Source organism: Galeopterus variegatus, unplaced genomic scaffold, assembly GCF_000696425.1.
Source record: "Galeopterus variegatus unplaced genomic scaffold, G_variegatus-3.0.2 Scaffold1879, whole genome shotgun sequence".
Taxonomy (NCBI): domain Eukaryota; kingdom Metazoa; phylum Chordata; class Mammalia; order Dermoptera; family Cynocephalidae; genus Galeopterus; species Galeopterus variegatus.
In genome coordinates this window covers 278204-301747 of record NW_007727990.1, presented here as the reverse complement: position 1 = coordinate 301747, position 23544 = coordinate 278204, and the positions used below count along the sequence as shown (strand labels likewise).

Sequence of the window (23544 nt, the reverse complement as noted above, 5' to 3'; positions counted from 1 at the left end):
AAGACAATCTCCTTTTGGTGGGAGGAGGTGGCCATCTCCAATTCTCTGTCCATGTCTCTGGCCATCGTCTCATGGAGGTTGTGAGTCTGATGTGTGACATTCATATTTCTACACGCACTGGGGAGTTTCCTCTCCGTGTCTAAGTGGTGTCTTTCCTCTTTGGTTGACTTTCTCTGAAGTCGCACGACACGTTCTTGATATAATTCAGGCAGGATCGAGGCTTCAGCTGAAGGCTCTGGATCTCACCTTCGAGCTGGGAATTCTGAAGCTGCAAAGAAGCTCGCTCAGTCTGGAGACTTTATTTGTCCCATAAGCTCTTCACTCGTGGCCTTTTCTTCCCACGATCGTCTCACTGTTCCTTGGTTTTCCTGATGTTCACAGGACACATTTAAGTCACCTTCACCGAGGACGCTCTTCAGATCTACGTCTGACCCACAGATGGCACCTTCCTTTCCTGCTTCCCTCCTTCGCTCCGTGTCCGAGTTCCCGTCATCTGCGGGTCCCTGAGGAAATCTGGCCTCTGGACATGTCCAGCATGTTTGCAGCCCTGGATTTCAGTCACTCACGGTTTCCTTCACGACCTGTTTCATTTGTGCACTGGAGGATCCAGCCCTTCTGTCTCCCCTTCCTCTCCTGTTCTCTTTGCTTCCATCTCAAAATTTCTTGGTCGAGCACGTCTGGACTTTCTGCAAGATGATTGTTTTCATTCAAGCTGTCTGTCATCTCCTCCTGAAGTTTTTCTCTGTTATTCTTTGGTCTCTTAAGATGTGTCTTGGGGCCGGCCCGGTGGCGCACTGCTATAGTGCGCCGCTTGAGAGCGCGGCGGCGCTCCCGCCGAGGGTTTGGATCCCACATACAGACCGGTTCCGCTCACTGGCTGAGCGAGGTGTGGGCGTAACCCTGAGGGTTGCGATCCCGTTGCCGGTCCCGGTCCGGTACGGGTGCGACACTGAGGGTTGCAATCCGTTGCCGGACACGAAAAAAAGACAAAAAAGTTAAAAAAAAAAAAAAGATGTGTCTTGCATTAGTCGCTTGGGCAAGTTTAGGAGACTTGCTTTTTGGTGCTTTTTCCAGGAATGCTACTGCATCCTGCAGGGAAGACCCGCTCAGGTTGTCATGAAGGGCCGACAGCAGGCAGATTAGAGTGGGAGGCCTGGCCTCCTCCACGGTGCTGTGGGGGCTTCCATGGCTTGTGTCTGCGGTCAAGTTTTCCCATCGCCTTTTCCACAGACCCCCTGGCAGGAACACCACCTGTCGCTCAGCTCTCTTCTTCATTTTAAACTGTGTCATTGCCTCACTAGTGAGACACCGCAGCAACACAAACCAGGACTTCCAAGGGGCACCCAGGGACCCCGGGGCTTGTCTCAAGCTCTGGGTTGGCAGCAGCAGAGCAGCCACAGTGGCTCCAGGAGCTGCTGCAGAGACACGATGGTGGCCGCAGCAGATGCTCCCCAGCCCTGAGGTCTTATAGCTCTGCATCTGCTTGCCAGTGTCATGGGGGCCACAGCTGACCCATTGGGCCCCTGTGGAGTGTTCCATCGCTAATGCAAACAAGGGCCCCAAACAAGGGCAGAACAGGAGCTAGGGGAAGGGAGCCAGCCCTAGCAGGTTTTAGAACAGTGTCCCTGCCCTTACTCTGCTCCCTGCATGCAGAAAAAGGGACATTACCTGTGCAGTACCCTCCTGGCCCCCATCTGGCCCTACAGCAAACCTCAGGGTCCCAGTAGGGCCATGCTGTGTCCATTTCTGTACACAAGAGCCAGTGGTCCTGGGTCCTGAGGCTTGGCCCCATAGTTTTAAGTTTTCTTCTGTGCAGATAAGCTGGGTCCTTCCCACTGAGGTCCCAGAGATCACTCTCTTTTGAGGCTTCCTCTCTCCTTTGTATTTGGTTAGTGCTTTTTACATATTGGCCCATTTCGTTGAACCTATATTATTTAGTGTAGGAGGATATGTGGGTTGAACCCTTTAACAGAGGTAACTATGTTAAAATTTGGTCATTAGGGTGGACCTTAATGCAGTATGACTGGTGTCCTTATAAAAATGGGAAATTTGGACACAGAGACATGCAGAGAGGGAAAATGATGTGAAGATCACAGGGAGAAGATGGTCACCTGCAAGTCAAGGAGAGAGGCTGGAACAGATTCTATCTTCATGGCCTCAGAAGGAACCGACCCTGCCGACACCTTGATCTTGGGCTTCCAGCCTCCAGAATTGTGAAACAATAAATCTCTGTTGTTTAAGCCACCCAATATGTGGCACTTGGTTATGGCAGCCCCAGGGAACTGATACAGAAGTGAAGGTTTGGGAGTTGGTGACCAAAAGAAGAGCAGAGATGGCCACATGCATGTTAATGTATGAGTGTGCATGCACATGTGAATATATGTGTGTGTCTATGAATGTGCACACGTGCTCATGTGTGTGCCTGTGTGGTGTGTGTGTGCATGTATGTTCTGAGGACCCCGACACGTCTCAATCCCAACTGCAGGGCTGACTTATAGTGACACTGTAGTGCTGTCTTCTCAACTTGTGTGTGGACCTGACACCTTTCGCAGCATCCTGCAAGGCTGATTCCTGCTGACATCTTGTGATGCTGTCACTGACAGGCACTGGCAGGAGAAGCCCGTGACTTTGACTCCAGCCACAGATGCGGTGAAGCCTGGGCCCCATGCCTCTCACTCTGGGAGCCCTCCCGAGCTGTCGCCTCTTTCGTCTTGGGCTCCTTCCCTAGAACATGGCTCCCAGAAAGCAGGGTGGACCTGGCTACGAGTGATCTGCAGGTTCCCAGGGGTGACATTTCATAACTTCTTGTGAATGCCAGGCTGGATGGATGGGTGAATAAAAACACAAATGAGTGAAAGTTAATCAAACTGTTGGAGCCACCAGGATCTGTTCTGGGGTCCAAACATAGCTTGGGAAGACAGAAGCCTCAGGGTCATGCAGATTTGACCCAAATTACAAGTCTGGTTGCTGAGGAACTGAGAATTATAAACAAGATACTAATCCCCTAGGGTGATGGAAGAGCAGCTTCATCCAGAGGGTAGGAGGGTGAAGAGCTCGTACAGTACTGTTGAAAATTACCAGGGACGGAGGACTCGAGAGGATGGTGCAGCCCTGGAGGGGACACCCTACCTCTCAGCTGAAAGGTGGCTCTGGGCTCAGCCCACAGAGCCCTCCACTACTCCCAGGCCACAGTCTGTACCTCAGCCGTGACAATTAGGGTCACTGGTGGATCAAGATAAGCCCCTCCAGTTCCACCCAAGGGTTTTCACCTCTCCAAGCCTCAGTTTTCACATCTGTAAAATGGACGTAATAAAACCAATCTCCCAGGATCCCAGGGAGGTGTAAATGGGATGAGAGATGAGAGTGAGCTTTGAAAATGGTGCCATTACATATTTGTTTAGCAATGAAAAATAACATCTTCCAATACCAAATTGGGTATAGTTTACCAGCAAATTGTAAAGGTCTTTCTCATTTACATGGAGATAAACTACAGCTGACACACAATCTTTTCTGCCTGAGAGCTCACTTTTTATTTACCATTTGTTGTCCCCTCCTACATCCACACTCTGTCCTCCAACCAACCTGGCTTCCCTCTTGACCACGGGCTTCCATGAATCCATGTTTCTGACCCCGCGTCATGCAAACACACACAAGTGCCACAGACATGGAAACAGCCGGCAGGAATAGATTTGGCAATCCTGGGCTGTTTTGCCATCTGAACGTGACTCTGGCAGGCGGGAGCAGGCAGTTACTTACAGCACGTGGGGCAAAGACCATGTCAATTCCAGTTGCAAAGATGTCATCACACCAGCTATGACCAAAAATGTTCTTTCCCCTAATGTTACACTTCCAGCAGAACTCACATGTTCAAGCCCCGCCCAGAAGTTACAAAAGAATTACATAATATGGGGTTTCCCCTGCACTGTTTCAGGTCGCACCCTTCTGTTTCTGTCCTATAGAAAGGACAAATTAACATCTGGCCCAGATTATGGGATTCTTGCATCCGCTCAAACTGAACTAGCTGCCGCCAGCTGCTGCAAATGAGGACTGTGTGTTCTTCGGGTAGGAGGTTCATCGATAATTTAAAATTCAAACCAAGGGCTGTGGACTTTGTGGAAAGAGGAGCAGAAAGCTTGGGGGAGCCCCTGGGTAGCATTTGGGGTAGCATTAATAATGACTTAAACCAAACACAGCGTGGTTATCATTACCAGAGAACAATGTCGGGAAACAGAAGACTTGGGTTAGAGTCCTGGTTCCATTAAGTACTAGTTTCAGTGCTAAACTCTGCACCTGGTTTCTTATGGAAATAGAGGTAGGACTGTTGGAGCCATATTTTCTTTGCAGACCCCTGGCTCCACATGCCTTGCTTGGAGTGCTCTGCTCATGCCGTAAATGGTGCTCCCTGGTCACTGATTTCACACAGTCTTATACCAATGGCCGATTAAGCCACCTACAGCCACCCAACATCCCCACTTTATGAAAGGGAAACTAAGGCAGAGAGTGATTAAGTCATAAGCAGTGCATGAAAAAGCTGGGGAAAGTGGATAATCCAAGGTCTGGCTCCAAAGCACAAGAAAGCCTAGTGCCACCTTGGTTAATGCTTCAGAAGAGGTGATGAAACTGTTTGCTACCCCCACCCCCTGCCCCCAGTTCCTGCTTTCCCGACTGGCCCTGAGCCCTGCACCTTACACACTCCACTGTGCCGCTCATCAGACTCGGAGCCATTCCCTGCTGTGAGGGTCCAGCGTTTGTGGTTCTTGAGCCCTATTGGAAAAGATAGCTGAGAGGACCATGTGAGGGGACAGCCAGCATGGGGGGTAGGCCCTAAGGTGGTTGAATTTTGCTTCTTCCACACCATGAGGACAGGCTGGAAGGCAAGCCAGTGTATCTCATCTCTGCATCATCTCAGTTTTGAGTAAGTTAAGAAAAATGGTTTCTCTAAATACTTAATTTCCCTTCTTCCCGCCCCCCCTCCCACTTTTTTTTAAGGTTTGGAATTGGAGTGGAGCATGGAAAAGCACAGAGAGAGAGAGGAGGAGGGCAGGAAGGGATTTTGAGAGTATCCATTTCACCTTGTGTGAAGAAACTTTTTCTTTATCATGCAGAACAGAAGACAGTTCTTTTTGGTTTAAATAAAAAATGCTTCCCCATTAACTGGCTATGAAAGGGTAAGACTGAGGCACAGACACTGGATTAGAGCCAGAAAGGCTAATTTTCCCTCCCTTCCTCCTCCTGCCCCACCAAGCTCCACCCCTTCTGTTGTGGTCGAGCCTCTCTCCTTTCTAGAATAGTTTTCCCAGTGTGATCCACAGACTCCTGGGGCCTCTGAGACTCTTTCTGGGGGATCCTTAAGGTCAAAACTAGTTGCCTTTCTTACTGGGTAGACACTTGCACTGGTGGTGCAAAAGCAAAGGCAGGTGAGTCTGCTGGTGCCTTAGCATGGATCAGACGAACCAGGGAGGGGGCACTAAACTGTGCTAATAGTCATCGCGTTCTTCATCACTGTGCACTTGCAGAAAAAAGAAAAAAAAGGAAAATACCAGTTGCACTCAAGAATGTCCTCAACAAAGTAGTAGAAACTAACTTTACTAATGGAATGTACATCTTTTAAATAAGATAAATAAAACAGGAAGCACACAAAGAAGTGCTGTGTACTCAAGTGTGGTGGCGGCTCTGAGGAAAAGTAGCTGCATAGTGGAGTTGCAAGCTAAACTAATCACTTTATTCATGAACACCATTTATACCTGAAAGGACAACTGACAAATGACATTTATTCAGACTTAGCGATATGGATTGAATTGTGTCCCCAAAATTTTATGTATTGGAAGCTTGATCCCCACGGTGACTGTTAGGAAGGCAGGAAATCCTATTATGGTGGTTGAAAGGTGGCATCTTGAAGAGGTGATTAAGTTGTAGGACCATGCCCTAATGAATGGATTAACAATGGTGGTCATGGGCGTGGCTCTGAGGGCTTTGAAAGGAGAGCATATGAAAGTCTCTGTCTGCTTGTGCCCTCTAGCAATATGATGCCCTGTGTTGCTGTAATGCCACCAGCAAGGAAGATCCACAAAATACCTGGAACTGGGTAATTTGTAAGAAAATGAAATTTATTGCTTACAGTTTCTGAGGCTGGGAAGTCCAAAGTCCATCTTGGTGGTGGCAACAGTGACCCAGGGGTCTCACATTGCAAGATGGTGGAAGCAGAGAGGGCAGAGGAAGAGAGACAGACTCTCCTCTTCCTTTAAAGCCCTCAGATCCACACCCCTGACCACCATTATTAACTGGACTTTGGACTTCCCAGCCTCAGAAACTGTAAGCAATAAATTTCATTTTCTTACAAATGACCCAGTTCCAGGTATTTTGTTATAAGCAACAGAAATGGACTAATACACTTGGGTATTTGGCAGGTATTTCTTCAAAAATAAATGAAATGAGCCTGTTACTTCAAAGAAAACAATTTAGAAATATTTGTTGCCAATAGCAAAATTTGAGCTTTCGAGTGAAATTTTGAATTTTTGAAAATCTGTATCTGCCACTGTGAGCTTGATACCTTCCCAGTACTTTTCTGATGAGATTGGTGTGATATTAACTAATGTAGTTGTTTGATATTGTGTATTGAAATGTGTCAACATTTTGAAGCAATATTTTCCAAAGGACCAATATATGATGTAACAAAATCACACATTGGTAAAAGATCCATTCAAAGTGCAAGAAAGACCAATGGAATTTAATGTAACCATGGGAAAGTTTATTGATATGGTTGCATATTCCAATTGCAATTAACCTTTCAGAGATTACCATTTATAAGTTTTGGCATAGTATATAGTGTAAAAGAATATCCACATTTATCTGAAACAGCTATTAAATGCTCCTCCATTTCAATTATTTTATGTCTGTGTTAGGCCAGATTTCTTCATATGCTCAATTAAAATATATTAAAACAGACTGATGAAGTGGGCAGAAGAATACAGCTCTCTTTTACAACCAGACATTAAAGGTATTTGCAAACATGTGAAACCAAGCTATGCTCATAACGATTTAAAAAAAAAAATTATTTAAAAAGTTCTGTTTATGCTAATATGTGATATATCTTTTTAAATTAATTAATATTTCAGAATTAGTTTTTGATTTCTAGCGTGTTAACCATTGATAGATATAACCAGTGGTGTGCTGGTAAATGTCTAACCACCGGCTCCCTGGCAGGGGGTGGGGGGAGGTGTGCTGATTTGTAAGTTTGCTGATTCCCATGGAGTGAACACTCTCACCATGATCGATTCCAAGCTCCCAATGTTACTGATGCAGAACTGGGAAGAGCCATGTGCCATCAGCCCACAGTGCGCCAGCTCCAGCACATCACTGGACATAACCCATGTAAGGTTTGTGGCATCCTCACTAATTTTGAAAAGTGAAGAAGAGTCCTGAGAATGCTTTTGAGAACAGATGTCCTAGGACCATCACGTTGTCTCTCATCCTCCTCCAGTGAGGAGGCATGGAGTTGCAGCCTCAATTACAAAAGTGCTTAAACATCAAATCCTAATATACTTAATATGAACATCTTAAAGTCTCTGCTCAGTTGCCTCTACCCAACCCCTGGCAAACACAAGACACCTGAATCTCTCTAGTCTATTCTTTTCTTAAAATTTTTTTCACTTTAAGGAGCACTTATTGGAAATTCGCTTTGGGAGGGCTCAGAGTTGATTCCAGCTTGTTCATGGTTTCTAGGTCACTTGTGTATGAAATCAGCTGAATAGAGATTTTCCTCTCAGAAAGTTGCGGGTAGACTGTGGATCTGCCACGTGCTGGGGGTGGGAGGAAGAACACAGAGCATCATAAGGAGGAATTTATATAAACAAAATACTTTATTATTTGAGAAAGAAAAGGCCAGATTACAAAATTTGTGTACTCAAGATCTGTTCATCACCATGCCAAAGGTTTATAAGGACTTTAGTTTCCACCATTATTAGGTCGAACCACATGAAACGTACCATCTTTGTAGATAAAAACCTAGTCTAACATTGGCAGCTTCATGCGGTTCAGCCTCATATAAAATGAGCCGACAGCTACAATTCCTTTCAGCAGCAAGATGTTCCCAGTCACATGTCTGTTTATATTGTAAACAGATGTCTGAGTGATAAATAGATCCCACTTGAGGAAAACATCCTGTGCTTAAACATACTGGAAACTGTCTTTTGTGGTATTTAGGCTGAGTTGTCCAGTTCTGGCTTGGTTCTTCCCAGCATGCCTTGCAACCCAACTGCAACCTCAGCACATGATGATCCTTTAGGGATGTCAGCCGCTGGTCCATGGCCACATGCCAGGGAATAGTAGAGACCAACCAACTGTGAACCCAGCTTGACTGGATCACGCATGAAGGTCAGGAATACACAGGTGACTCACATGCACCTTTGAAACCACTGCTAAAGTCACCACCTCGATCAAAACATTTTACTCAAATGAACTACTCTGATGCATTCTCTTCCCCACCTTGTTCGCCCTCTCTGTGCCTCTGGGCATTCTGTGTCCAAGAAAATAAGAAAGCTGTCTTGCTGCGGACATGGAGCAGGATGGAGCAGCATGCTATCCAGATAGCCAAGACACAACAGGTGAACAAAGATGGGGCAGACCACGCTTCATTCATGCCCCAGAGGTTTAATAAAGACCCCCCACCCCCACCTTTCAGCTCTGTTACAATATGTTTAACTTTACATGGAGCTGAGATAAAAATAAAGCTTTCTTACAAATTACATTTTTTTCCAGTGAATTACTTTTGCAGTAAAAATAGCTGCTACATAAGTCCCTCCTGATCTCTGAAAAGGAGTCACATATTTCTAAAAATAGTATTCTTATTTTAATCATACAGAGTAACTTGGGGCACAGGAAGGAAATGGTTGGTCAGGGAGAGGTGAGTTGTTGTGGAAACACAGTTAAACTAAAAAATAAAATAGGTCTTGCATATAAACTGGTTTAAAGGCATGCATAGAAGTGGAAAACATATACCGTTTGTCAAAAAAAATACTGCTTTATAGCTTTTACTTTACAATTAATGGAGGAGAAAGCAGAGAGGCCAGCTAAACCTCCAGATAATCACATTCAGTTTCTTGTAAAAATTCTTAAATGTACAAAGACCTTGCCAGATGATAACCAAGGCAAAAAACCCCACAGAAACACAAAAACCAGGGATTACCCTCTTAGACCTTATTCCCGTAGGCACGTTAAATGTAAATAACACACACCTTACAACTCTCAGTTGGCCCTTGGCAGATTAAATCTTTGTAAAATATCGTTATGTGCTATTGAAAAGTGGAATAAAACATTGCATGTCTGCATTCTTGTTTCATATACAGTTATATAATTATTTTAAATTACAATATACAATTTCTGTTAAATAGGACTGTTAGAAGACTTTGATAACAATGATAGGATTATAATAATATATACAAACTAACTTCTGAAATGGCACGATTGTTTCCTTCCCACCCTCCTACCCCTCTCAAACAATGAGACGGCTTCTGCATCTGCTGTTTCTGGTTGTAAAAGGCAGAAGAAAAATACGAAATGTTTGTGTGTGTCCACGACATGCTCGCTCCTTTGAGAGCCTCGAACAGCCTGAACCACCCTGTCACATGGCCCGCTCAGAGCTAGGGTGGCTTCACGGCGCCCTTCCACGTCTGTTTTCACTGAGTAGCGTTCTAAGCAGCATCTGCCCGTCAGCGGATTTAGTCGAGAAGCCGCGCCACCTTCTGCCGCAAGGGAGGCAGCCTTGTCAAAGAGGCGCGGTGTGGGATGAAATAAGGCCACTGCTTCTTGGCAACTTTCCCGGACGTAACTAATCCTGCCTTTCCTGGGTCCTTGGAGCAGTTGGTCAGGACGGGCTTCCCACTCCAGTCCCCCGGGCCCGGGCGGCACAGGGCAGTCCCCGAGACCTCAGTCCTCGGTGTCGGGCTGGACGCCCAGGATGGCATGCAGCTCTTCCGGCGTGAACCCCAGCAAGTTCTGCAGGTCGCACACGAAGCGGTACACGTAGCGCTTCCCCGACGTCTTGTGGATGATATTCTTGTCGTAATAGTAGCGTAAGCCGCGACTCAGCTTCTCATAGTTCATCTTGGGCTTGTTCTTCCTCTTTCCCCAGCGGCGGGCCACCTTGAGTGGACACGGATGGGAAAGCGTTAAATCCCACTTGTCAGCTAAGAAAAAGTGAATGACTTACCCCCATCATGACTGTGACACATGAGAAGTTGGCACCTGGAAGAGGCCCACAGGAGGGTCAATCTGTCTTTCAATACACACCCCAGGGCATTGTGTCCCTCAAGCAAAGTCTCTGCTCCCCTACTCCCAGCTCTCTGTCAGCAAAACCTCCCCCTGGGAGCCAAGGTTAAGAACCAGGAGGGTCCTGAGACAAGGGAAAGTCTGGTGTCACCCACCCTCTTGGGTTCTCAATCCAACTACTAAAGCTAACAGCTGCTCAGTGGGATTCTGAGCCACGTGATAGACTCATCCCTAGTGCTTGTTACCCAAGAGAATCGGGGAGGTGACAGATTTCACTCTATGGTGCCAGTGACCAAGGGCTTTTCTCTATGTTGTTCTGGAGCAGTTGATATCACACCTGCCCTCAGCCTTCTCCTCCAGAAAGGGTGATAGACTCATCCCTAGTGCTTGTTACCCAAGAGAATCGGGGAGGTGACAGATTTCACTCCATGGTGCCAGCGACCAAGGGCTTTTCTCTATGTTGTTCTGGAGCAGTTGATATCACACCTGCCCTCAGCCTTCTCCTCCAGAAAGGGCACCTGGTTCCAACCCACCAGGGCTGATGCTGGTTCTGCCGAGGAGCAGGGAGACAAGCCAGAGAGTCCGTTCCCCCTAGTGGGCAAAGGCAAGTTTCCTAAGGCACTTTCAGATGGTCAACAGGGAACCTCAGTTTGCAGCTTGGGTCTTTTGCTGAGACGACAGAGCAAGATGGTGAATCTGTCCATTCATTGTCCATATACACAGGGGACCCAGGGAACACCGTACACCTTTATCAACAAAGCAATGACTCCTTTTCAGTCTTCCCAACAGTCCAGAATGCCTCATACAGAAACCTTATTGGCACTGGGGAACCTCATCTTGTGCCCAGAAAAGTGAATTTGTGAACCCAACGGGGTGAATCAGGTGTTGGAGCCCATCGATTCCCCAGGGCTCTGGCCATACCTCGTCGGGGTCAGCAAGCTTGAACTCCCATCCATCCCCGGTCCAGCTGATGAATGACTGGCAAGACTTGTCTGAGAGCAGCTCCAGAAGAAACTGCCACAGCTGAATAGGCCCACTGCCTGCGGGGACAGAGAGATGGGTCACACTTTTCCACAGACTGAAAGCACAAAAGGCCCTGGCCGTCCTAACCATACAAGCTGATGTGAGCGCACAGACCCAACTCTGAACCAGGTTCCAGCGAGAAGCTCCAGGTGTTGGAGACATTTACTAACTGCTTCAATGGGACGGGCTGGACACTCAAGGGTAATGCTTTCCCCCCACCCCCCACTCCCCGAAAAGAGGGTCACTTGGCCAAAATGCTCTTCCCCTTGGTTGCCATGTTTGTTCTTTCTGGAAGAAAGTTCAGGGCCACCAACACTTGGTATTGAAACTCCTCATCCTGTTTAATCATTCCTTACGTAAAAATGTTCAAGTTCATTTCTAGGAACACCCACTGGGGCAGCTGAAGGAGCATTTCTCCACAGATAAGCACACTACTCGTGGGGTCCCCTCCTGCCACTTCCCTGTCAGAGGACCATGGGGAAATTGCTTAATGGAGACTCAGCTGACTCAGTAGCCATCTGGGGTAATACTATGGCGTCACCGCCCCTGCCTGGTAAAGGAGGCTTCACAAAAGTGCTTTTGTGTACCTCTTCTCAATTAATATTTAGAACTCCCACCTCGTGCAAGTGTCACAGTAGCCCTGTTTTAAAGATGAGGAATCCAGATGAGTTCCCGGATCACGCACTCATCAGTGGAATAGGAGAAAAGCCTAGATGTTCTGACCCTAAGCCCCAACTTTTTCCACCAAACAGCTATGGGCTGTCACCAATAAAGGCATTACAATAAAGCACAAGGGACAGGCATTCTGGAACCAGATAGAGGTGCGTGACCATGGAGAACTGTCTACCTCTGAGCCAACTTCCCCATCTGTAAAATGGGTTCACATCACCAGCCCTGCCAGGCTGTCCTGAGGGCTACAGGCCACATGCCTAGTTAACCACACAGGACTGGCAGGCAACAAATGGTCTCTAATATAACCATCAGGGTGAAAACACTGACACGACAGCTGTTGATTTTCTTATCAGGCCCTGAAGTCCCACGTGGGAAAACTATGCTAGTTTTCACATGCTTTTTGTGTGTATTTTAATACATTTACGTGGCTGTTTGTTTTAGATGACAGAAAAAAATGGATGCCTATGTATCCTATTTTAACCTATCAAATTTTTTTAAGTAGGTATTTTTTTAATCCACAGTGGCTCCCTATGGTCAAAATATGGGGGCGAGGGGGAGTCACATTTAAGGACACACAAAGCAATGAAAACAAAAAGTCTTGGTATTTTTGCTAACACATGGAGATATCGGGTTCTAAAACAGCTTTAGTATTTGTCCCCTGCCTAGAATAGCTCCCACCCAAACCTCAAAAGCAGGTGGATCTTACAAGCAAGAAAAGGTAAAGAGTCCCTGTATTACTGGAGCTGGCCCTGTGGCCCCTCCCTAGGCCAGTTTACATTATTTGAGATTCCTGCAGCGGGTGAGTCAGGGCTGAAGCCTCCACAGCCCAAAGTCCCTGCTCCTCCTCCTCTTTAGAACATCTAGGTAAAGGGAGTGGCCTGACAATTTCCATCCACTCCACTGAGCTCTATGTACATGAAAATTCCTCCAAGGTTGGCCTGTTTGGAATTCAGAGATATCGCTAGCCATGCATAAAATGTGGATTGTAAATGTGACATGCTTAACCTAGAAGCACCCTGGATCAAATGGCACTGGGGCTAGGCAGGAAACAGGGGACGGGCCCAAGGAGAGCAGTGACCAGGCTCCCACGGGTGCACTCACCCGTGAAGCCAGCCAGGACAGCCGCAGGTATAACTGGTTTGCCTTGCTCCACGGGGTCACTCCTGTCTTGGATGTAGTCCTTGAAAGACATGGTCGGCTTACTGAGGCAGAGAGACTGGCTGCAGTCGTCCTCCAGGCTCTCGAAGGAAGGTACCCGCTGCACATCCAGCAGGGATGACTGGCTGCTCCAGGACTGCAGCAGCGGGTCGGTGCTTTCGAAGCTATCCGTGCCATTCTCGGAGGAGGCATGGTCTTTGGGCTTCCCTGGCAAAGAGAACCGAGCACCTACTTTGACCCCTCTAGGACATGGAAATGATCCAGGACTACTGAGTAAGAACCGCTGGCCAGTTGTGGGATTGGCCACAGTGGCAGGATCGGCCACAGTGGCAGCATCACCAACCACCCCAAATGCAACCATGCACCCTGCTGGTGTAGAATCATTCAGATATTTCAAAATGCTCTTATGCTCAGGTGCCTCAACCTAAGGATGGGCACAGTATACAAATCACCCCTTCTGTCAACAGTGGCATGGACAACATGTAGCTGCCTGCAATAGAATATGATACAGCAATGAAAAAGCACAAATAGCTGCTACATCCAACAACATGAGTGAACCTCAGACATAATGATGAGCAAAAGACAGATCCAAAAGAAAACACACTGTATGATTCCAACTATACGAAGTTCAACAACGGCACCAACTAACCCTGATGGTAAAAGTTAGCATGATGGTTTCTTCTTGGAGTGGGGATGCTATTGACTGGGAAGGGGTACAAAGGAGCCTTCCGGGGTGCTGGAAACTCCTCTATCTCCATCTGGGTGGCTGTTACACAAGTGTGTATACGCATGCACAGATTCAAACAGTTGTACAAGCTGAGATTTGTTCATTATATAAATGCTACACCTCCATAAAAAGCAATCTGTCACATTCCTACAGCATCTCCACAAAATATCCCACTGGGTGGAGGAATCTGGCCGCAAAAGCAGGGATTGTGCCTTATTTATTTAACACCCACAGTCCCTGTACCAGCACCTGAATCACATTAGGAGTGCGCCTATTACAAAGTCACTCAGAACATGGCCTGTCCTGTGACCTCCTTCTCTAATGGCTGGACACAGGGCAAATTTGTTATGAAGTTCCTATCACTGTCTGACTGTGGCTCTCAGCATCAAACCGACGGCCACGCTGAAAGACTCTTCTGATCTTACCAGAATTGTTGGTGAGCAAATTCAAGTTGCTGCCTGGGAAGTCCTGGTTGACGGAGCAGTAGTTGACGCTGACAGTATCAAGCCGAGACTTGGGGAACATCTGAAACTCCTGCTCGGAGCCCAGCCTGCTGGGTGCTGAGGACGGCGGACACATGCTGTCCAGGAGAGTGCCTTTGGCGTAGCTCTGAGCCTGCGTTCCATAGGGCGCCTGCTCCACTCCGAAACCTGAACAGAACCACCAACAGCAGAGCTCTGAAGTCAGTGCTAACATGATAACCAACCTGCAAAGGACATCACAGGTGCCTGCTCTGCACGCTCCAGCCTCTGCAGAACCTCGGTGCCGATGTGGCTCTGGTGGACCATTTGGCACGAAGTCCTCTTTTTCTCAATCCATTCATCTTCCCAACCATTAACCCCTTTTCCAAACTGACTGCTGCCGCTGGCCCCAGGACTCAGTGCTGTATTTCTGTGGCTCTTGTGCCTTCACATGACCCTCAGAATGACAGGGCTCACGGGCTCTTCCAGCTTCCGTGGAAGGTAAGGCTCAGAGAGACTAAGGGATTTGTCACACAGTATGTGACTCGTGAGGAGCAGAACCAGGCCGGAAAACCATGTGTTCAGATACAAGTCCGCATCCGCCTTCTCTGCCACCACACTGCTCCCACCTCCCTTCATCGGGGAATAACTTGTTTCTGGAGACGAAAGGAAGCTATCTCTTTGTCACTTTGACTCAAGCTCTGGCAAGCAGAGGGTCTCCCACTGCGCTATGCTTAGAAAGACCTGCGGAGCAGTGAACCCCGGGGCAGGGCGGGGGGTCTTCACCTGGTCTGAATGGTTGAGCTGGGGCCATCACCACCAAAGCTATTGTTCTGATGACCCCTCCCCATGCTGGCTCCGACTGACCACCCGGTAACCTACCCTCACCAGTACCCCTGACCAGAAGGAAGGACCCAGATTCCCCGACAGCACTTTAAACCCCTGAGGTCAGAGCAAGTTTACTACTGCTTCCCACACGCTCTGGGTGCCTGCCACCTCTTATCTGTTAAACCAGCTGAATTCCTGGTCACCTCCCTCTGCTCCTCACTCTCTAGCACGTGCCTAGACCAGCGCTGACCAATGGAAAGCTAATGCAAGCCACTCACGCAGTTTTATACCTGCTAGTGGCCACATGAGAAAAGCAAAAAGGGACAGCTGAAGTTAATTTTAATATTTTACTTGACCCAATATATCAATGATCATTTCAATATATAATCAATATGTTAAAAATTGTCAAGGAGATATTTTACGTTCTTTGTTTCATACTAAGACTTCCACATCATCTGGTGTGCATTATATCCTTGCTACGCATCTCAGTGTGGACCAGGTACATTTCTTTTTTTTTTATCTCAAAATTGAAAGTTTAATTAAAAAATAATCTGTTATGTTCAAATCACAATAATACATTGTTCAGTAATACATTGAACGTTTCAAAAGGAGAGAACAGAACTGAGGTTACCAGAGGGAAAGGGGGAGGAGGAGAGGGATTTAATGAAAAATTGGTAAAGGGCCACAAAAAATGATTACATTGTGTAATGTTGAATATACTAATTATCCTGATTTGAGCATCACATATTGCACACAGGTATTGATATTCAACACAGTACCCTATAGTTATGTACAATCAATTATGTTTCAATAATAAAAATTAAAGAAAAAAACAATAAAATATGTTGTGTTCAATTACTTAGTGCTGATTTCTTAGAATTCCAGAGAATGGAATCATTCTGCAATTTTCATGTTTGTTTATAATCTTTTTTTTTTCCTAGACTAATATACAGTTATTTCCCTGGGTTGAAGAGATACCACTGAACTATGATGTATACCCACAGAGGATATCGACAGAGGAGCTCTTGAACAAATTCATTTATATAAGATTCTCTAGTAACTATAAAATAGTTGTAATGTTATGTTGAATACACAAAATAATGAAAAAGAAACATAACCCTGATATACTAACACATGTTTTTCTGTATACTCCCTTCTAGTCTTTGTACATATGATTACATATTTGTAAACAGTTGTCTGTGTGTGTATAAAACTTTGTTCTGCTTTGTATGATAATATAATTAAGACATTTATCTGAAACTTTTTGCTTCTCTCTGGTTTCTTTTTTTCTGTTAAAAATATAAATGTGTAGGGCCGAGCCCGTGGCGCACTCGGGAGAGTGCTGCGCTGGGAGCCCAGTAGCGCTCCCGCTGCGGGTTTGGGTCCCACATAGGGACGGCCGGTGCGCTCACTGGCTGAGCGTGGTGCGGCCGGTCACACACACACACACACAAATATATATATATATATATATATAAATGTGTGCCTGTCTTTAGTCACTAATTCTGTATGCCAAGTCTATATATGACCAAAAAAAAAGACTAGAAGTATCTTCTATCATGAGAGAACGGTGGAGGGGGATGGTAGGTTATATCGTGACCAGGTACATTTCAACAAGAGCCGAACACCCATGTGTGGCCACCTGGTGGGACAGCATGGGTCTAGAATGGCCCTTTAGAGATTTCGTCAGAGTCCAAGTCTGGCGGGAAGACTTAAGCATGAGTGCTTAAGGGCAAAATCAGTTGGACTGACCTAATGTATTGCTGTTGATCCAATGAGGAACTGAGTTGAGGTGTGAATTTTCTTCATACTGATCGTCTGTCTTCTCTTGGTTTTCTGAAAAACAGACACATGAGACATAAGATAGCAGATCTAGTTAGTAAAAACTACACAGGAAAAAAGTTACTTTCTGAATTACTGTTAGATGGTTACTGCAGAGTGACTAAACTTGCTTAGTGTTTCACATTCAATCTGATGGTGCTCCGTGTCATTGTGTCTTTTCAAAAGACAAGAGACAGAAACACATTTTTCTAATAACTAGAATAAGTTTTCCAAAATGAATGACGTCATTGGCAAAGTTAAATTTTCTATTGCAAAATTTGAAAGATCTGGATTGTGTACTTAACTCGTTCCTATATTCAAGAAATAGGGAAATACTTATGAAATACCATCTGTACCAGGGGCTGGGAATAGAGCAGATTAATAAAATGGACTTACAGTCCACTGCTTCCAACCCAGGAATCTTCTCCAGGGCATGATAAAGTCTACAGTGCTGTGGGAGATTGTAACCACATGCTTGAGAACTTTGAAAGGGACAAGGTTTGCCTTCTCTGTGTATGTGTACTTATTACAAACACGCTCAGTCACATATGCGAGTGTACTTCCAAAAGTTTATGGAAAAACAGAATCGAAAGATAATCTTTCCATGAACTTTTGGAAGTACCCTCATATATCTATAAATCCAAACACACCCAAACTCACATGCCCAAATAATGGCAAAACAGACCCAATTTGCTAATAAACAGATTTGCCAGAAACTGGTCAGAGAAGATCTGTCCAAGATCAGAGAAAATTTTAGGGTCTTTAAAAATAAGTTTTCCTGGCCCTCTGAAGCCGTAACTAAATAATAGAGTGGGCGGTTGAATCCTAGGTCTTTTTGAGATTCTGACTCTATAGCAGATGTACAAATTTGTGTTTAAAATCAGTTAAATGGGAAGTACTTCCTCAAAGTTTACAAATGTGCTAATTTTCTTACATTTTTTAAATTAAATTTTCCCTATTGTAATTTTTTTTTTCTAATTCAATGTATTTTAAACATTGGTCCCACTGCTCTTTTAGATTCTGAATCAAGACTTTCTCTATACTTGGTGAGATTTCTGTTGATAAGTGGTCATTTTCTTTACAATATGTCAGTGTATAAATACATATTAATTACTTGTTTAAAAACATAAACACCTCCCCCCCACCTCAAATTCTCTGTGCTGGATTGTATTTGGAAAACTTACTGTAAAGTTCACAGAGTGTATCTGAGTAAAGGCTCCCTTTCATTGAGGCTGACATTTCTTTTGGCTCTGTAAGGTTAGCTCACAGAACACGGGAATTTTTGCTGGCCTACACATCTGAGTCAACACGGACTCCCATGACGAATGCAGTCTGGCAATAGCGACAATCCAATGACTCAGGCTACTGCCTTATGGCTATACTTGATGCTACACACACATGCACGTACTGCGCGCACACACACACTCTTACTTAAGTGGACTGAAAATCTGTAATCACCACTGCATACGTGACTCACTTGAGTGGCATTTTGAGGCAATTTAGTCTACATCATTTGAAATGCCAGCCCTAAGGGTGAAGACCACCCACCTGACTCCTCCCCTCCCCCGTCACTCCCTTGCCACAGCTTCCCTCAACAACAGGGAGCCAAGTCATTCAGCTGGTACCTTTGATCATCTGCTCCAGATGTTCCCAGAGAATGTCGCCAACAAAGTCAGGTGCCAGCTCCAGAAAGCGCTCCTTGCCAAGGTTACACAAAACTTGGCCGTTCATGCCAAACCTCTGGAGATTGACGTTTACCAGACTGAACTCGTTGGTGGCCCAGAGAAGCCACTGGCACACCTGCTGCTCGTTCCACAGCCAGGGGTCTACCAGGGAGGAAGAAAAAGCAGAATGCTTGAGGTAAAAAAAAAAATGGAGCAACTGTGAGACCCGTCACCCCCAATTTATTCACATAGTCCAGACATACACCAAAACCAATGAAATGAGCAAGACACCATTCTGACACGACCCAGGGGAATTCTAAGATGATCTCTCATGACAATTCCTTCTAATACAGATTTAATGACTGCTAAATTAAGTGTTCAGTTAACTGGGTTGAGATAAAAAGGGCTCAGGTTAACTACATGTATGCTACTCTTTGCAAGACATCCTGAACAAAAGTGTAAAAAATAAGTCAAGATCGCAGCTATCAAATTCGTTCTTCCGGCACCAGGCAGACTCAGAAAAGCAGCACTTACTCTTTGGGATGCCGAGGCGGCGCTGCTCCTTTTTGAAGCCACTGAAGGTAGCTTTTAAAGCCTGACTCATCACAGCTTTGCTGCATGGAGTTAACAAAGGCAATTCACAGCTGGTCGAGTCTAGAAAGAAACACCACCAGGACATCAGGACTTCAAGTTGACAATATCCAATGAAGAGGTAGGAGAAAAATCTTAGTTTTCAGAAAAATTTTTGATCCCAAACCTTAACATGATTCCTTAAAAAAAGTGTAAATATTAACAAAAAAAGTCGTTTTTTTTTTGACTGAAATTAAAAAGATATTCAGAACTACACTTCTGTAAAAAATCTAAAACGAAACTCAGGTTTTATTCTATTTTGCAAAGCTTCATAAAGCAGTTATGAATAGGTAAGATTTCTATCTAAGTCTATTTTAAAATTTTAGACAATGAAAGGAATTGCACAGTTTTTGGTCAAAAGGCTTAAGGAACTGGTAAAGGGACTCAAAAATCAACTACATTGTATATTCATAAAGTAAAATCTAAAAAAAAAAAGGCTTAAGGGATTGTAAATGCATAATTTGGAAGTTACTTCCAGTAAACTAAGCAGCAGGTGCAGAGACATGAGTACAATCTGAGCGTAAAGCTCTCAGCCCTGTAAAGTAGGCACGCCTTTCTTTTTTGCTGAAAAACTGTCTTCTCTGGATACATTGAGCAATTTCAAGAATGATAAATGACTGTCACACCATGCTATGCTTACGCAAGTGTATGTGTTTTCATTAATTTTCTGGGCTGTATTTTCTACCACCTACTTCATATGACAGAGTAATCTCTGGAATGTTTCCAACTAATAACTCTATCACAGTAATTGCAGAGACATTATCTGACATGCCATTCCTTTAAAAAGAATAAACAATGACATTAAGAACTACAGAAATAAATACAGATGGGTAAAGATTTCCAAGAATAATTTGTTGCCCCAAAACTCGGGGTGGGGGAGGATGACTTAACTAAGGAGGAAAACCCAGAATTAAAAGTTGGGGTGCATCTTAACATCCACTGTTTTATGTCTGTTTTGCAGAGTAGACCAGGGAGATGAGGACCACTGCTAGCTGAAAATTTCCATAATGGGAATCTCAGGGATTCCTCTGCAGTTTACTAACAAACAGCAGCTCCCTGGGGTGCGTCTGGCACGTGAATCAGGTTCACACAAAAGGAACAATGCCCCCTCCCAGGTCCAGAACTTCTATGTGACTTTTCATACCAAACATTTAAGATCCCAACATTCACGGACTGCCATCTCTTAATTAACTGAGCTACTTAGGGAAATGGTGCACAATTTGTCAAGTCTGAGGAACAAGTTACCATGAGAAATTGAGTCCAAGCCTGTGGGCACTTCTTGGAGCGTTTGCTCTTCATTCAGTGAGGGGAAGACTGCAAACAGGGACCCGTCGAAAGTGTCGAAGGCTGGCTGGCGCTGCAGGAATGGATGAAGAGAAAATGGAAATATGATAGTAAAACTTACTCCATTACCTACTTTAAAAGCGGGCTATGGGAATCTCACCAATACACCCTGATTAAACTAGCAACTATAAAGCAACGCATGGAATCAACCAATCAGCACTCAAAACAGACTTCTAAGATGTCAAAGTGACTGAGCCGATTCTGTTTTACTCTGGATTATTTAATTACCCTCACAGAGTCAGAATGGCTGGGAATTTATTTTACTGGCCTCATCAACTTAAATTAATAAATTAAAGAAATCTAAAAATAACAGAATCTTAGAACAGTGCCAGGAGAAACCTCAGAGATCCCTTTTCCCAATACCTGGCCCTCCTGTTACATCAGAGAAAAATTTGATTAGGTTGTGTGTACATGAACAATGACTCTTGAAAAGGCAGTTTTAGCACAATGAATTTAAAAGGAAAGGCAAATGACTGGATGCAAACTGAAAATCAAACAATGAAATAAACTACTTTATCTTTGGAAGCATTTATTTTGAAATGTTTACAAGGAAACAATTTAAACTAGAGATGTTTTTTCTCATCAATTCCAATGATTCACAAAAGAGTAATACACAAGAAAATTCCTTAAGTTTTCATTTCATAAAAGTAAAGTGTGCTAAAAAGAAACTCCCCTCTTCCCCCAAATCATCTACTGGGGAAAGATTTCCAAAGGAAATAGGCTTAAAGTTAAATAAGCTGTAGTGTAGGGGAAAGAAGAGGAGAGATACACATAGAAAGATAAAACCTTATACTGTGTCGATTTCTGACAATCTCACATAACATTTATGAAAGAAACAGGCTTTGTGTAAGACACATTTATAAGAAACAGATATCTTGATTCATCATTGCCTAACTGGTTGAGGAGAGCATGAAGAAAGATTATATGTTTCCAACATAAACTGGAAATCCCATACAATGACCTATCTGTTGAGTCATCAATAAAAAAATGTGTAACATATTTACAAATAAAATTTGTGTGCTTTCTTTCTAGAAATGCAGAACAATGAATGGTAAATTGCAGAAGAGGACAGACAGAAGTTGGGAGGCCTGCCCTCCAAAATCCAAGACAGTGATGATATCCTGAAATCTAGGAGGGAAAACCAATTAAGCAAGTGTAATATACTCATCTGGATTTATAAACTACTTTAGAGCAGAGCTAATTTTGCTGAACCATCCAGCATATTTTAAGACATGCCTTTCCTGACTGTAAGTTCTTTTTTTAAAACCAGGAAGCCAAAGAACAATGCAAATCCGTACTTCGTATTTCAACACATCAATTTCAGCAATGACTGTTTCTTCTCCAAATCTAGGAATTGCATGAGCATCATCAATTTTTTTTTTTTAATTCATAGAAGGGCTTTTCTTAGGGGCGTGGTTTCAACTTAATACCATAGTTTCTTGTACAGTTTCTGCCACACTTTTAAAACATCTGAGCAAATCAAACAAGAAAACTCACTAGCCTGAAGTTTGATGACCTTCATAATACTCTAGAAAGACCTGTGCCGAGTTTTGGCTGTTTGGGCTACATCAGACAAATAACCAGATTTACAAAGGAAAATGTAAGGTCAGAGATATATCATCATTATGCAAGACATGCAGCTTTGAGGAGGCCAATTTTAAAATCACTGCTTCTGAACATGTTTACTACATGATGCTAAGAAACAATCAAATCTTGCTATCACATTTGGAAGAGGCAAATGGAAAATTACCAGTTTGTGTTACTAAAGAATGTTCCCAAAAGGAATTATGATAGAAGCTACATGAAATTTGTTTATGCAGCAGAGATGGTGCTTACATCTTTAATCTGTTTTTTTGGTTTACATAAACAGGCCTGCTTTGTGCCAGTAAGAACAGGCTGCCTACAACCCGTGGGCAATGCCCCTTCCGATAAAAGCAGCAGTAGTTGTCTGTTTTTCCTGGGCTCTTTCATTAAGGATCTTAAACAGCTTTCCCATCACCCAAGGAAACTCCTGGGGGGATAGAAAAGGCAGTAGAGATATCTTCTCTGCCTGTTTTATTGAGAATCATAGGATTTTTCATCTGGAATGAACCTCAGAAATATATTACAAAGTTCTCACTATCTACAAATTAAATCGTTCCCTATCTTGGAGGACAAGTAGAATAAGATCAACATACCCATTTTATAGACTAGAAAACTGAGGCCCAGAGAGAGTAAGCCAATAGTCCAGAGTCACAGAGCCAGCAAATTAAAAAGCTAGGGCTAGAACCAGTCTTCTGGAACCCAGCCCATCATTTTTTCTCCTAGAGATTGAGTTTTCCAAATTTTAAAGAAAAATTTAATTAAAACTTGCTCACTCACCTTGAGTGTTCCTCTGAAACTGTTAGCCACAGGGGCTACCTGGTCCATGTTCTTGATTCCAAAATCGCCAAATTTTAAAGAAAAATTTAATTAAAACTTGCTCACTCACCTTGAGTGTTCCTCTGAAACCGTTAGCCACAGGGGCTACCTGGTCCATGTTCTTGATTCCAAAATCATTCATCTTAAGAAAGAAAAAAAAAAAAGAGTCAAAGAGGCAACCAATTAGGTACATTTGGAAGAAGTCATCATTGGTGACATCCAGACTTGATCCTGGCAGAGTTCTACAGATAACGGGTAATTCAAAACTGAATGCAGGAACTCTTATTTACAAGGCTTTCCTCCCAAAGGTCTCAAGGAGAAAGTATTTCTTAGTATTAACAACGGGGTATGCAATTTAGGTAATTAAATAGGTAAGCTGCTTCCCCACTGAATTCTTCTTAGATAAGATGCACAGATAAAGTCACTTTTTGGCTGGAAGGTCAGAGCCTCCTTGCTGGGTTAGCAAGGAGGACTGTCATTCTTTTCATTGACATTTCCACATCAACTTAGGCGAGGGCCTGGGGGTTGCCAGCCAGGGTGTTGGGCCACC

The 23544-nt window shown here is 44.3% G+C and overlaps 1 protein-coding gene across 1 annotated transcript; it reads right to left on the bottom strand.

Moving 5' to 3' along the window:
* Positions 1-7840: 7840 nt before the first annotated feature.
* ETS2 (v-ets avian erythroblastosis virus E26 oncogene homolog 2) lies at positions 7841-23016 on the bottom strand. Its single transcript, XM_008579416.1, has 9 exons — positions 22956-23016; positions 20496-20607; positions 19155-19274; positions 18582-18782; positions 16888-16971; positions 14272-14496; positions 13063-13326; positions 11188-11306; positions 7841-10140 (listed from the first exon to the last, which is right to left on the bottom strand). Exons 1-9 carry the CDS (start codon positions 23001-23003, stop codon positions 9925-9927), a joined length of 1389 nt encoding a protein of 462 aa, XP_008577638.1. The 5' UTR covers positions 23004-23016; the 3' UTR covers positions 7841-9924.
* Between the last annotated feature and the right edge of the window lie 528 nt (positions 23017-23544).